The sequence below is a fragment of the Watersipora subatra genome, chromosome 3 (assembly GCF_963576615.1).
Source record: "Watersipora subatra chromosome 3, tzWatSuba1.1, whole genome shotgun sequence".
Classification (NCBI taxonomy): Eukaryota; Metazoa; Bryozoa; class Gymnolaemata; order Cheilostomatida; family Watersiporidae; genus Watersipora; species Watersipora subatra.
The window spans coordinates 22,507,288-22,524,085 of NC_088710.1; the positions used below are offsets into that span (position 1 = coordinate 22,507,288).

At 32.2% G+C, this 16,798-nt stretch overlaps 1 protein-coding gene across 1 annotated transcript; it reads right to left on the reverse strand.

The window, feature by feature from the left end:
* Positions 1-569: 569 nt before the first annotated feature.
* LOC137390434 (uncharacterized) lies at positions 570-12,158 on the reverse strand. Its single transcript, XM_068076767.1, has 6 exons — positions 12,151-12,158; positions 11,733-11,867; positions 10,557-10,709; positions 8,915-9,052; positions 3,133-3,270; positions 570-654 (listed from the first exon to the last, which is right to left on the reverse strand). The coding sequence occupies exons 1-6, from the start codon at positions 12,156-12,158 to the stop codon at positions 570-572; spliced, it is 657 nt and encodes a 218-aa protein (XP_067932868.1).
* Between the last annotated feature and the right edge of the window lie 4,640 nt (positions 12,159-16,798).

Below are 16,798 nucleotides of genomic sequence, written 5' to 3' on the forward strand. Positions count from 1 at the left end.
TTATAAACATGTTCGTAGTTTTTAATACAATATTGTTTAGTATATAGCCAAGCATTGTTTTATGTAACCAAACAGAATTGCAGATTAGCCTGAAACCCACCGCTCTGTTAACAATTTCGCTACTGACTTTCTTTTTAGATCTGCCCAATTTAATTTTTCTATTCACACGAATGTTGACATTACGTCCATAATTTTTTTACAACTTTAGAAAGAATGAACATATCCATTTAATTTTTAAAAAAGGTTGTTCAAAATAAGATACATTATTAGGAAATGGAAAACATATTAAATTAACTTGAGTTAAAATGGTAAAAACTTTTACAAACTTTTACAAACTTTACCAACAATACTTTGCCAGCGATTTCGATAGTCGTATTTTTACTGTCTTCATAATATTCGGTCACGATTACAGTTCTTCAAATGAAATACATGCACTGAAAAGACAGAATCACTTGATATAGAGTGACTGAAGACCCAATAGCAAAGAATGTTAGAAGCTTCTACAGCTTAAATGATTGGGTATTATTTTTTGTCAGTGGTTTTTCAGTGGTAAACTTTCTGTTTGATAATCAAGAAGCGGTTAGTGAGAGGCCTGTTGATTGGTCTGTATCATTAGCAACAAGCTTGATTTCGTGGAGACCGATTCTGATTGGTCTATTTGAAGCGAAAGCTGAATAATCATAGATAAACTAACACATTGTGTAAAAGCTGATGTATCGGCTTCCAGCAACAAAGAGATGGTAACCCGAGCCGATCAGCTTGCGTTAGCGAAAGAGTTACTTATTGTTAAAGCGGAAAATTCAAAAGACATGAAGTAAAAACAGAACTCTGAGATTATAATGCAAACTTGTACACCTATTTATGAGCTATTCACATAACACATAATAAAATTACTAAGGAGTCACTTGTTGAAAGTTGGAAATTGTTATAAAAGCTCTAATTATATTGTTGTAGAAAATGTTCTGAAAACGAGAGTTCAAAGATGATCATGTTCAAGGTAAGTGATTAAAATTGCAGAAAAACATTAGATTCTATTTGCATATCTACGCAAATTATAAAATAAATTCCGTAGTTTTTATGATGTTTTGATAGATGAAAAATAAATAGAGTATAATATATTGATAGAGAAGAGGTAGTAGTACAATGAACAATCAGCAGCAGTTGTGACCTGACACCCTTAAGAATATGTTAGATTACAAGGCTATAATAACAACTACAAGCAACTCCTGCTTAACAAATTATGTTTTGAGAATTTAAAACTGTTTATTTCTAATTCTTTTAAAAATTTTCAATTTTCTAATTACCTATTGCTCACACTTGCAGATGAAAAAAATTCGAGACTATGCATATGCATTAAATTAAACAGATGCAATGTTGTACCTATTTTACAATAAGTACTTTTTGATACAAATAATAATGTCTATTTCTTTTTAAATTGTTATTATTTTTGAGATTCTAACAGCACATTTAGAGTTGTAACAGTGCTTACTGAGCTATCAAAATCTATTTACATTGAATTTTATCAGAAATATTTTGAACACCATAAAAAAATATTAATTCATAGTTTCACTCAAAAACACTGACAGTTATAAAGTAATTTTGGAGGGTATAAATTCAACACAAACTATTACTTTAAGAATCACTGTTAATAGTACTTGGATATTCCTTATGGAAACTTCAAATGAGTAACATTAGACAACGAATTCCTACTTGACATGCTGAATTTTATATCTCTAACTACTACTTGTAGTCGTGGAAACCAAGTTCTAGATGTTTATTCGTACAAAAATTAGCAATTAACCAGAATATAAATCATAGCTTTCTAGCCAAATGAAGTACTGTAGCAAAATTTAGCAACCATTTCATCCAATTGTTGGTAAAATTCACTGAATATTAACTATTATATAAATATATTGAGCTGAGACTAGTAACATAGGTTTAGGAAATGTAAGAAATAAAGGTAGTGTTGGTGATAATTATATATGGTATAATTTACTCTCACTTCAACTGAATAAACTTTTGGCTACTATAACTTACATATAATTCATCAGTCTTTTGCATTTTATAGTTCTGGCATTTTAAATAAATTTAAAACTGTTTAAAATACTATCAAGTTTTAACTTTTTGAACCTTAACAGCCGGTTTTCCGGCATCGCCACGGGTGTGTCAAAATCCCTAACGGCCGGAATTCCGGCATTCAAATGGCTTTGCTTACAAAAACCGTTTTGAAGTGAAAGCGTCAACTAATCAAATTAATTCTTGCACAGGATATTAAACAAAAAAATTCTCTTCCATTTGTGACGGTTTTCAAATATCTCTATCTACTTCCTTCATTATAATAACAAATCTTTATTAGGACGATATCGCGAAAAAATCGAGACCGCTCGTTCGTTGGTAGGTAATAAATGATTGTGATGCAAATAAATAGTTTTATGATATTAACTAGAATTTTCCAGTATATTTTGAATCAAGAAATGATGATTAACATGTGCTCGATAAATATGACACTAATGTAAATGGTTTTACAAGTTTTTAAAATCGTACAAACTTTTATAGTTTTACCCCGAATATTGGTGAAATATTGTTAAATATTGCTGTCAGAAGTTTAGATAAGGTCGGACCACTGATGTAGGAAAGTAAATAAAAGTTTTCCATAACTATCAGCAAGTTTTATGGTGAGCATTAACAAATTTGAAATCATTAACTAACCATAATTAAATCTTCGTATAAACATTTAGCAATTTTTTGTGGCTGCCATTTATGTTTTGATCGGTTTACCGAAGCCCATCTTTAACCAATAACAGCGGGTTTGGTAAAAACTCGATGCAGGTTAAAATTGGTTCAGACTACTCAAGGTTTAAGTAATCTGAATAATACAGTAATAACAATATTAATACTTTAGACTAATAATAGTAATTATAATCTACTACGTTAGATTAAGAAAAGTGCATACCAGAAAAATAATAAAACTTCATGAAAGTTTTGGATAATTCCTACACTTTGATTCTATTTTAATACATTTTTAGGGTAAAGTAACCAACTTATAGTAGTCAATATTTAATCAGCAGCAAGTTTATCATGGCTGATCATAAAAACTTCATCGCAGTTCATACAAACTATGTGTATATTTACCTCTCTGGGAGTTGGCTTATCCTGCAATGTGACAGGTTGAGCTCTTCTAGTGAACTCAATGCAGTGATAGATTCAGGAAGCACTTCAATAGGATTACCAAAGAGATTCAACTTTCTCAGCGATTTCAGAGAGCCCAAGCTGCAAACGAATTATATTAAACAAATTTTTCTCTTGTGATATGTTAATATCCTTAACCTCGCTTTCATTAAATTTGCTGAAAGATACAAGTTTGCTCTAAACACAGCAGTAATACACAGCTATACAGTTAGATCCTTTCTTTAACCAATCAACTCTTTATCATCAACTTTCTATTTAAAATATCATATAAATGTGCTACGAATGTCAAGGTTATGATGAGATTATGAATGAGATTATTCATGCAGTCAGCTCCACTCTATTGTGCGATGTATGTTATCATTAGTGTAGGATCTAGTGATGTGCTATGCTTTGGGATATACTGTACGAATACAGGTGATAGCATATCCAACCACTGCTTCATTGATGAAAAACCTTACTCAGTCTTTTTATGATCTCTGACAGCATCATTATGCTAAAGTCGTACATTCAAATTGCAAGGTGCATTTTTTGCGGCATAAAATGCTAAATCAGTACTTTTTTAAGGCCGGCAACAATGTAAGATCATTGTAAGATGTAACAATCACTGTAAGATTCATCTGTAGCTGTTGTTGTGCTGCTATTTCTAACCTGATTTAGTTCTCAAAACTCTGATGCACCTTGGCTCAATATCCAGTGCTATACAAATTTTCTTTTACACAGTTTCTGTAATGTGTATATATATGTTTAATCATCTGATTACACTAATTCCTGTCCTTCCTTGTTTGCATCATCTTGTTTATCCTCTATTCCAACTGTTTTTGATTTCCGTTTAGTTGTTGCAGTAGTTTAATCCATCTTTTACAGATACTGTATTATACATATCATACATTCATGAGTATTATCACTTAAATCTTAAAAACGGTTTCTGTTTTGGCAGCATATGTGTTATTTTTATCAAAATACTTCATGTATTAAGTTTCTCCATTATGGCTTATGCATATGTAATATAATTTTAATATAACGAAACAGATGTTATTTGCCTGAATTCATCATTTGCTGATAGACAACTTATCTAAAATGATATTTCATGGCATTTCCTAATTTTAAAACTCAGCAAGGGTGACGTTTTAAATTTTTGAAAAAGAAATTGTTGGACAGTTGAAATAAACATTAAGCTAATTTACTCATATTACTTTTGGGGCACAAAACAATACAATGTTGAGAACTGAACTATTGTTTTTAAAGACATCCTAAAGTGCTGTGTTATTTAAATGACTGTAGCTACAGCAACAAACACTAATAAAAAGTAAATTATAACTAAAACCAGATTAGTACAATAATAAAGTAATGATAGACCGATAGTACGATTTCAATAAAATCTTACATTAAAACAGATTTATGTCTCATTGCGATTATTCATAACTAGATAATTTATAGATAATATAAAAAGCCAAAAATTTAAAGTTATGTCGGTGCATTTGCATCTTCTGATGATAAAACAAAAAAGATCAGCTAGTGCCTTTGGTACACTTTTACACAGAATACTTGTACTACAAGGCCTATGTTGGCATTGTTGTAAGTGAACAGTGAAAAGAAAGTATTGATTAAAATGTATTTTCAAATATTATATATAAATTAAAATAACAAAAATAGTTTACTAATTAAGAAGATTACCAGTTAAACATTTTAAAAAAATGAAAAGTAAATTTTAGGTTTCTTACAGTTATCTTGGTGTAAATCATGTAATAATTAAATATAATATAAACTATTACATGATATTCTTCTAAACTTACATAGAGTTCTAGCTGAAAAAAACTGAACTTTTTGCTCAATCCTAACTATCCTTTTTCACTCCCTGGCATAATGTGAAAATACATTTTTTCATTCTAATCACTAGAAATTCCTCTGTCATACAGCCCACGACCAAAGTGATGTTGGAAAAAAAAGGGTAATGAAAGTTGAGAAATGCAATATTAGGAGTCAAATGGCACTGCAGTGCAATAGGATAACTGCAATGGTAGCTGTAATGCACAGGGTGTTATTATGTACAACAGCAATAATGAAAGGAAAAGATTATGTTTATATCTCTCCCCTGCAATAGGAGAAATGCAATATTAGAAGTAAAATGCGCTGATAGAATAACCAATATTATTAAAGGTTGATTTGCAACAAAATTCACATTACAGTTACTTGATATCAAAAGGTTCACCATGTGTTACTCTGTTGCGTTGTAAGTGCCAAATATGTGGAAAGGTGATTACAAGCTCTTAAAAGCTCAAAAACGAAAAGCGGTCGTAGATCGGAATCTCTTTATTTCGATGACGTAGCCACGAAATTTGTTGATCGTCTTGTCATTTATGTTCTCACGTGAATTGAAAGGCCAATACAAAACTCAATATAAAACTTAACGTAGTACTAGTTTATGACAAACACTTCGGGTTTTACAAAAGACCCCGTATCAAATATAGATGCTCGCTACTTTACAGTTTTGCTTCGGCATTATTCAATCGTCAAGTCGTTCTCTGATCATGTGACCCAATTCTTCACAAATAATTTTTGCAGCACTTTTTGAATATCACAGGTGACCAACAGGCTCGTCATAATTATAAGACAATGATATGTACTCCTTCGAGTTAAGGTTAAAAAGTTTAACAATTTTTTATGGTAGGTTATAAAATATCAGTGCTTAAAGTGACAGCATTACAATGACGATAAAATAGATGCGTAAGAACAACAATAGACATAGTTTTATTGAATGCGCGAAGTATATTTGTGAAAATATTTCGAAGCATAAGGTTGCAAGAAAGTTTAAACAGAAACCATCTCTCACAACTACATCACATTTGGGCTGTTTTGGAAAGGGAATCCAAACTATGGCGGTCTCGTGTCGCTGCCATTTTCTGTTCGTTTTTGAGCTTTCAAGACCTTATATTTTATACCTTTCCACATATTTTGCCCTTACAACACAACATAGTAAGACATGGTGAATCTTTTCATATCAAATAACGGTAATGTGAATTTTGTTGCAAGTCAACCTTCAATATAGTGATACAGTAATAATAGAAAACCAATGCACAATTTTGTTTTACATTTCAAAACGTCATAGCCAACAATATCAAGAATTTGCGATATTTATATAGATTTCTAGAAAATCTATTTAACAAAACTATTTAGAAAAAATAATAACAGTAACATATTGCCCAACATCGGTCACTATATACTTCGATCTCATAAATTTGTAATTAAATCTCATAAAATCGAATAATTATTCTTATAATTAAATATTGTAATAATCTCATGCCTATTGTTAGAAAAAATATCATCGTCATTTCCTTTACTTTCACTGCTTTGGACATCAGTTAGAATACCGAAGTACTCATAAGGGTCTAAAATGTCAGCTACTTTAAAATCGACAAAAAAGAAACGAAGTTTTCAGTACTTCTATGTTAGTTACAGAAACCTGTGGCAATTTGACCATGCTATAGACTGGCAAAATGTGCATGTTTTTTTGTGAAACGCCCATGACTTGATAGTTCTATTCTCTGTCGCTCGGCGTTTCGTTCGTCGGTTTTAAATTTGATAAAAATAAGCGCATTTCAAGTACTTCTGATAAAGCAAGTTCTTTTACTACCTCTGGAACTTACCAAAGAAAAAAATGACCAGAATCTTGGAAAGTTGAAAAGGGGTTGTGTTCACCGCTGATCACTTGTCAACAGAATAACGTGGCAGTACTTGCCTCTTTGATGTTATATTTTTATTCTATATTTCTCTTATATTTTTCGGACAGTTTTTTTACATTATTCTTTTCATTTTTAATACTGTGATACTTCCTAAAGATTAAAAGATTCAATTTTAAAATAATACAGTATGTTGTGTAAAATAACATGTATCTACCAGTTTATTAGGATTTATTGGTCAAATTCAAATGATGAGACAAGAGTATTTGGTGCTCTAACAGTATACAAGTAGAGTCATTATTAAATATTGTTGCTGAAATCTTAGTTAAGAACTGAGCTCCAACATTTGTATGGTTTTGACTTAACATGAAAACTAGTTTAAAGTGAACCATAATTAAAATCATACTCTACGCCGACCGATGTCCTAACTCCAATCAACATTTATATTAAAAGTGATCCATATTTTATTGTGGACTAAATTACGTGGTGGTAAAAATTAAACATTAGTGAAACTGTATGGGACATTTACTTCATGAGATAATAAGATAGCATAAGATTATGTGATGCACTCCAACATACTATGCATTGATTGCAATGCTTACAGAGGCTACTGCACATCATTAGTTTGGAGTAAAATAAAAATATTGTTTTATATGATTTCACAGATAATATTTACAGAGTAAAATAGCACAAATAGTTTCTTAAACCAAGAAATGAACGAAAAACATTTGAAAAGTTGAAGAACCACTTTTAAATTCCATCCGGCCATCTTTTGAAAATCACTGGATAAATACATGTAACATAAGCGTAGTGTTCATAACATAATGTTCTAGCTGCTGTGTTTTTGAGAATGAATTTTTTGTTTTTTTTCTGGTCAGCCGGATGTAAATATATTCTACATGTGAAGGTATACATATTATATATTACTATATGTCAAAACAATACAGGCAATTATTGATTAGCGCCTCCATGAATGTGTTTAATATAATTATCTATTTATTTACATATAATTTTCTGCATGAATTACGAGGTATTATCAGTCCTCCCATCCAACATTCAAGTAATTTAAAAAAGGTAAATAGTTCAAAAGATTTTAATTTGAGCATGATATGGGCATAAAATGTTGAGTATCTCGCTATTTTGAAAACGAACAACATATAAAGATAACAGCACGCTTATATACTTTGCCAGAATTCTAACAGACAATTTCATGTTTATTGTTCATATTTATATATCCATCAAAATTGTATTTTTAATGAACTTTGTCATCAAAGTTGTCCACAATTTCCTATCCCTATCAATTTTCTAGCTTCCTTGAAAGTTGGCAAACAATTTCATTATTAATATTATTAGGTTCTGTTGGTCCACTCTGTCTTTAGTATGTATGAAGAACTCAGCTGTGTGATAGGTTTGGAAGAACATTAAAAATTGCTGGCAAAAGTTTAGAAAAAGGTTGGACCACTGATGTAGGAAAGTAAACATATTTTGGTCTGCTGCTATCAGAAAGTTTTATGGTGAGCATTAACATATTCAATATTATTAACTAACAATAATTAAATTTTCGTACGAAAGTTTCACACTTTTTCTGGCTGCCAGTTACAGTTTGATCAGTTTAGAGAAGTCCATACTTAATCACTAACAGTGACTTTGATGAAAACTCGATGCAGATTAAAATTGGTTCAGACTACTCAAGGTTTAATTAATCTGAATAATACAGTAATAACAATATTAATACTTTAGATTAATATTGTTATTGATATTATAAATTAATACAAGTAGTAATCGAATAATAATAATACTTTAGAATAATAATAGTAATAATATAATAAGTTAGATTAAGAAAGGTGCGCATCAGAAAAAATAATAAAACTTCATAAAATTTGTTGATAATTACTACACTTTAATTCTATTTTACCATAGTTTTAGGGTAAATTAACTACTTATAATATTCAATATTTAATCACCAGCAACTTTATCATGGCTGCTCATCAATAAGTAGTAAAAGTTGTTCAATATAGAAGGAGTCCATATGTGATGGGTATATTTACCTCTCTGGGAGTTGACTTATATCGCACCATGGCAGGTCCAGCTCTTCCAGTGAACTCAATGCAGTGATAGACTCAGGAAGCACTTCAATAGGATTTATAGAGAGATTCAACTCTCTCAGCGATGTCAGAGAGCCCAAGCTGCAAATGAATTATATTAAACAGATTTTTCCCTCATGAAATGTTCATATCCTTAGCCTTAATTTTATTAAATTTGCTAAAAGATACAAATACGCTTTAAACACAGCAGTAATACACAGCTATGCAGTAAAAACCTTTCTTTAACCAATCAAGTCATTATCATCAACTTTTTATTTAAAATATCATATATGATATTTTATATCATATATCATATTTTAAATATCATAAATGAGCTACAAATGTCTACCAACAAGTTATAACCATAAAAGGTTTCCAACATTTTGCCTTAATTTTAAACTGTGTTTTAGCACTGAAAGATGCTGAATTATTCTGATGAAGTTATCTCTGATTACTTCGTATTTGCTTCTGATTAGTCCGTATTTGTAAACCGGAGGTTGAAATGTGTAGGTGAGATCGATAATTCAATTTGATCACTTGCTGCCAAGTGTTTCTTGGACTATCAATGACGTCTAGGTCAGAACCGTATAGTTTCACATGTCGTATGTGAAACTATACGGCACACTCATGGTCGTATGTGAAACTATACGACACTGGTCTAGGTCTCTCCTGCCGTGAATTTCACATGTCTTTCACACTCAAGTCCCAAGAAAAAGAAAATAGCTAACAACCAAAATTGTATAACATGGTTGGACCTGGTGAGGGTTGTTATTGTTTTTGGTTGGTAATAAAATTCATCACTACAATAATTATTATTCAGTTTTATGACCTCACCTACCAGACTTTCATCTTCATCAGTTACGAATTAGGTGACTATACTGATATCATCATTTTAATTTGCTTTGCCATGCTACTCAGTCAGCATATTACATGTAGCTATAATGAGTTTACCAGAAATTTCCCATTGATTCCAACCACACATGACAATTACCTGAATTTCTATTATGACTATTTTATTGTGGATATCAATGATTAAAGCCATTTAACTTCGCGTTTTCGTTCGTTTGTTATGATAGTTTAGTTTCGCTCATGAAATTTTCGCGAGAGGATGACTCCGCTAAAATGCGAAAGTTAGATGACGCGAATACATAAGTGTCCTTGGGTACCAAAGAACTCCTCACAATCAGATGCTTACTTATTCTGTGACAATAAAAAATAACTGAATCCAAAACAATATTGATTAAATTTACAAACAAAATTAGGCAAAAGCATACAATAATTTGTCCTGGTTCCTCTAATGGTCTGAAGAAAAAAAGATTTTCTCAATCTTTCATCTGAAGCTGTGACAAAATTCCATGTAACAAGAATAACAGTATAGTTGACGTGATAATACGGTAAGATACCGTTTCCGATACCAAAATCGGGGCAGCTCGACTGATAAACTTTATTATAATATATAACCAGCCATTATCATTATGAGGTGAAATATTAAAATACATTCTATGAATACTTTGGATGTAGCTAAATTTGCAACGGTCAGATGCGGTAAGGCTTTGATAGGGTAAGCGTATCAAACATTGAAGTGAATTTCATATGTATTTGATACCTGTCTGGGATTTGTCTCACGCCATTGTTAGACAAATCAAGTACTTCCAATGAAGTGAGTTTGGTCACTACCTCAGGAACAAATTGAAGGGATCTATAACATTCTTGAGAGCATGATATTCTCAAAACCTTTAGCCTTTTTAGCTTTTCAAACCTGAAATCAGATGATATAAATAATAAGAACATATTGAAAAGTACTTCAATGGATCACTTTTTAAGAAACTCAATTGCAGTCGCTACATTCATTACATTCGAAAATATAAAGTATTTATTGTTTCAACTTCTGTTAAAATATTTAGTTCTAGTCACCTATTCATCTATATATTATATTATAAAGAAATACTTTCATGTTATTTCTATCCTATCACAGTCTGGCCAGTTCAATTCAGTGACATTGGTGTGAGCTGTTAAAATGACAACAAACTGTTTCTGTATTTTCATTCCGCAATTAGAAAATATACAAATCATCAAATATATTTGTTTGTTATAGAATATGTAAGAACAATACCTCTTTAGTGCAGTTATCAATAGTGAGACTATTATTTATTCATGGTGCTTTCCACAAACTGCATCATATTCCTTGTTTTACACGGTGAAAGTACATGAAGCTGGTGAGTTATTAAACTGTGAAAAAGCTAAATGCTGTTCAAATAACTTTTGAAGCGCACACAAGTGGTTTGAATGTGAATTAACAAGCTTCAGATTCTATTTTAAGCACACCATCCTATACATTAACAATAATTTTGCTATCAGTCACTTAAAAAAACATGAGCCACAATCAAACAATATTTTACTATTTAGTTAACAATTCTAATGCAACAATATTATAATGGAAATAAAGAATCTAGAGAACAATTGATTTAGGTAATATAATTAGGTCTACAAATAAGGCAACCATTTATGAAGTTTAAATAGACATCATATCATGTTCAGTGCAATATTTTCTCTAACACTCTTGGTGTGACTTCAGACAGACAAACTGAAAAGCACAGTTCTTATTATAGCAAGGATTACCAATGTTAAGATAAACTCACATCTGTCACAACCTTCTGGTAGCATCTGACTAATTTCAAACCTTTAATAAATAATATTCCTAAAATATAATAATGCAATGTTTATCGTTATTCTGTATCTAATGCATTGTAGTGGAATCACACTGATTAATCAACTGAATTACCAGCAAGGAAGAGTTTCCATTTTGCAGTCAATCACATGAAGCTCTTCAAGAGAGTTTGCAGGCAAGCTTGGCCATTCTAGTGAGAGGTCAATCCGGCAAAGTTCTAACTTCTTGAGGCGGGTGAAGGTTTCCAGACTAAAATACATTCCAAACAGCCATTTAGACCGGTGAAAACACTGTGAGCATAAGCTATAGGCCTACCAAAATGTATAAATGCCTTTAATTGCAGTTTCCATATCCTACCTTCCTACTGCAGAAGTATTTCGCAAGCGTAAATGCGTCATGTGAGGGGCAATGTCAACTAGTGATAGGTGGCGATCTCCATCAATTGTTAGGTGAGTTGTATGATGCTCTCCGATATCTGTTTTAATTTCTTGCTCGTCATTTCTATGTTTACACACGAGGTCTGTAAGCTCACCATTCCATTCTGGCTCCCCAGAGTGTCTGTAGCCCAGTTTGGTTGCTGAAAAAGATAAAAAGAGCAATTATAAATAAAATATGTTTAAATATGTGATTGCACCATTAAATTTATTAAAATATACCATCTTTTTTTAGCCAATAATCAGCACAACATTTTCAAGGTCATAATGAATGTTATCGCTAACAAACTCGTTGTCTGTGAATTTGAAGATTTTCATCGTTAGGAAATGTACCAATTTACAGAATCATGCATGCTAAATCGACACCTTTTATTGATGAACAACAGAATTTTTACAATGCTTCAAATCCCAGCGAAAGTGACTCGGACTTTTCCGAGCACCAGGTTGTCAAAGATTGGGGCGGACAGCCTATAGTTAGAGCTGACAGGCATCAGCAGTGTTATGCTGCAGAGGAAGCTAGGAGAATGAAAGTAAGTCTATCTTGAACTTTGATTCTCTCATATATATATATACTAAAATAAAAGTAATAATTTTACTAGTCATGGATACATTCACTAATTAACCAAATTATACCTTTTTGCTATCACCAATCATCGTTTCATAACTACTTGGATGCCTCACCTCGCTATAATATTTGCGTCAAATTTTCTATAGCAGCTTTAGCTAGTAAATCAGACTCATGATTAGAATTTATCTTTACTTTTCACTTGTAGAAAGTGAGGAAAATAGATTTAGCAATAATCATCTTAAATGCCCAGAAAAAAGCTTCGAATTGTTGGCTTGGCATGCTTTTGTTAAAAATTTGTTCATTCTGTAATTTTACACTAAAACTTACAGAACAACATATTTAGTAATGACATCTATTCATCACATTCATTGTATCGATTACAGAATGTTTATGTGACTTCACCAGTAGATCAGTGATGTCAGTGTGGAAACTGCCATACATGAGGAAAGAGAGACATGAATGTGTGCTGCACAAACCATGATATGTGCCATTATGTTTCTCAGGTTAATCTAAGTGTGTTGCAAAAGGGCAAAAGGTTGCAGAGCTTATAAAACAAGGTTCATTGAGAGTGACATATTAAAACTACCGACGCTACCATAATAAGTTTGGTAGCTAATTGAATTTTGTTTCTGCTAATTTCACTAGATGTCATATCACTTCCAAGCAACATTCAAAAAGATATCAGAAGGGAATGAAAGTTTAATATTTTGTTAGTTTCTAAGTATGTGCCTAAAACAATATGAAAGGCTGAATGAACATGAGATGTACAACATGGTATGTAAAGACAGAGGAAGTCATGCACCCCAAATCATTGGTATTTTTTAACCTTTTCCATACTGTTTCCGCATTTCGTCAGGTTGAGAGCATGGTCTCAGCGTACCAAACCCGTATATGCCCGACGGATCTGAGTCTTCAATAGGTATTTTTTAAATTCATTTATTTATTTTAACAACAGCTCTAAAAAATTTTAATTGATAATTTAAGAAGTTTTAAAAGACATCATACTACTATTTTGAGGCTATACTTAGTCCCTTATACGTGTGTGCGACAAGAACACGTTGCAAAATGTTGATCGTCCTTTACGGAAGCTAATCATCATGAACGGACGCGATTGTTCAAGCGCTGCTAAAAAGATTTGTTTACAGGAAGATATCGAGTGGTTTGAAAGTGAAGAAGAGGATTTTAGGGCAGAAGAATGTGAGGAAGAGGATGAAAGTGAAAAAGAAGATCAACAGAGTGAAGTGGATTGCAAAAGTGAGACTGAAATAAAACAGGGAATAATGACGGATATCAAAGAGGAGCTGATTTAAAACCAAAAGAATTACATTTTGATGACAGCCGGGTGAGAGTAGAAGTTCCAATTCTTGAACAGGGAAGTATTTTTTTATTATCTAAAGCTTTTTATAACATTGTCCATTATAAATGTTATATTTAACGAAACGAATAAAGATGGCCTTCAAAAACATTGCGATGCTTCGGAGCCTGTTGATTATAAATATATTTGGCTAGTTATTTGTTTAGTTTTGCATATAGGTATTCTCAAAAAGCCTACTCCGTTGGCTTACTGGTCCACATTCTTTTATTATCTACGCTGATTTTTAATTAAATTGAACGTAGAATGAAAATTAGAAGAAAGTTTACACTTTACTGACAATTTAGAAGACTTTGCTGGAAATAAATTGGTCCAGTTAGAAAATGTTTTGCCATGATATGCAACCGGTTCTATCTTGTTTTTCTGCCTGATAAAATTGTATGCAAAATTTTTACATAAATCTAGCTTCAAGAAATGTATAAAAATCAGACAGCCAAAATTAAACTGCGTATATTTGGATCTCTAGTTGCAAAGTTTATGCAAGCTGTCTGGAGGAAAAAATCTCATTCTGCAGGAAAATTTCTCAGCATCACATTTCTCAGCTCATTTCACAGCTTCTGATAAACAAGCTAAGCTACACAAGCTTTTCTACGAGTGTCAAAGACTTACACAAGCAATGCTTCCTTATTCTCATGCTGAGATTGCAAAATAATGCATGGTTGAGGCTATGCAAACAATTTTTCCAGATAAGCGTGATATGATTAGCAAATTCAAAGCTATACGACATTTTGGGAAAACTTCTACTGGTAGAATTAAAACCATTAATGATTATATTGACTTTGCTAACCCATATAGACCAAGTAGATTACTTTTCAATCGCTATTGATGAGCCTACTGATATAATGGCCTACTACTCAATTAGCAGTCTTTGTAAGGCATATAGGCTACTGTGTGTACACTATCAACTGGTAATGTTATTTTTATCATGTGGTTGCCAGCTGAAGTGGTTACATCATGTGGTTACAAGTGCATTTTAGGAGACACTTGAAGGAGAACACAACTCCAAGTAGAAAATGATGCACTTATTTTATGATTTTTGGTTTAAAGTGACTAAGCCAAAAATTTATACTACATGCGTCTTTATAAAGCATCAGCATGCTTCTCTATAAAGCATAGTATTATGTTTTATTCTTATATCCTGTGTCGGCGATTCTTTGCTGGTGAAGAAATAAAAGAGGGCTTCTTACTTTGGTTGGATTAGAAGGAGAAACTACCACCCAGCTATCTATGATACCCTCGTTAAAGGAGGGCATTCATATTATCAATTCCTCATAGATAAATTGATAATATGAATATACCTCTCCACAAATGTATATCTGTCACAACAGATGGTGCAAAAGTCATGGTTGGAAGAGATCAAAGTGTCATAGCTAGATTGAAGAACGATGTGGCATCAGTGCTAGCATTATATTGCATCATCCACCGGACTATTTTATGCAGAAAACCAAATAATCTATTTCAACAACTAATGTGTGAGGTGAGGCTATGAAGATGATCAACTTTTTCAGAAGTCAATCAGCTCTCAGATACAGAAACTCAAGAAAGTTTATAAAAGAAAGCAATGCCAATTGTGAAGATTTACTAACATACAATAACATTAGATGGCTAAGTAAGGGAAAGTATGCGTACGTGTATGTGTGTACGTGTGTGTACGTGTGTGTACGTGTGTGTACGTGTGTGTACGTGCGTGTACATGTATGTGTGTATGTGCGTGTGAATCAGCATTTGAGTTCAAGATCATTTGAGCATTTGAGATCAAGATCAAGTTAAAGATCAATCAAGTTGAGATCCACTTTGACTCAAGATCATTTGTGAGAGCCAGATTACCAAGAGATAGTGAGCAGCCATAACACCTTTTTAAAAAAATTGATTTTCCAGTAAAATAATTCGCCCACAAGGAGGGGGGTCTGATATAATCCTGAAAATTCACCTGCAAAAGGGTTAACCATATTTTTAGGAAACATTTTTATAGACAGTGCAGTGTACGCACAGGATGCAATTTTGATCCATTCCAGGGTTGGTATCATATAGTGAAAAAAATCATATGCAGTAGCTTAGAAACCCTAGTAATTATATAATGCAAACATCCCTTGGTGAAAATTGTCAAAATTTTATATAAGTGCTGCACATATTAAAAACTGACATAATAGTATGGTAACCTTAGCAACTATAGTTATCTACAGTAAGTTTATTGTATTTGTATTGTGATCTGCAATAAAATGTAACATTATAATGCACCATAGAGAGTTATTGCCTTCAAGACTGACGCACGTATAACATAAACTTTGAATTGACCACAAAAGTTAGCTTACTAAACACACGCACGCACCCACCCACCCGATGCTGTTTTCATAATGATGTGGAATTTTGTTAGGAGGTTAAAAGAGGTTGCCTGAAAACGGACTTCTTTGAAGAGATCGCAAATCCAAATTTGCTTACTGGTTTTGAAAGGAAAATATTACCTATTTACATGGAAATTGCTGAACTGAGAGAAATCAGTCATTGTGTCTCTTTCAAGCATTGTGAAAATATTTTTGTCAAACAACATTTCGGTAAATTTGCTATTTTTACGTACATAATAAGCACACTGACTGCCAAAATTGAACTTGGGCAAAAACTTTGTTTAATTTGTGAAATGAGATTTGTATGGGGTGGTGAAAAAATCATCATCTTTCACTTTGTAAGGTGAAAATAGCAGGGTAATCATATCCTGAAGGAGCGCTCTATATTTTATAATATGAGGTCAGCATGATTTAATTTTAATGAAACATAATGAACATTGAGTTGAGCTAACTTGATCAAATTA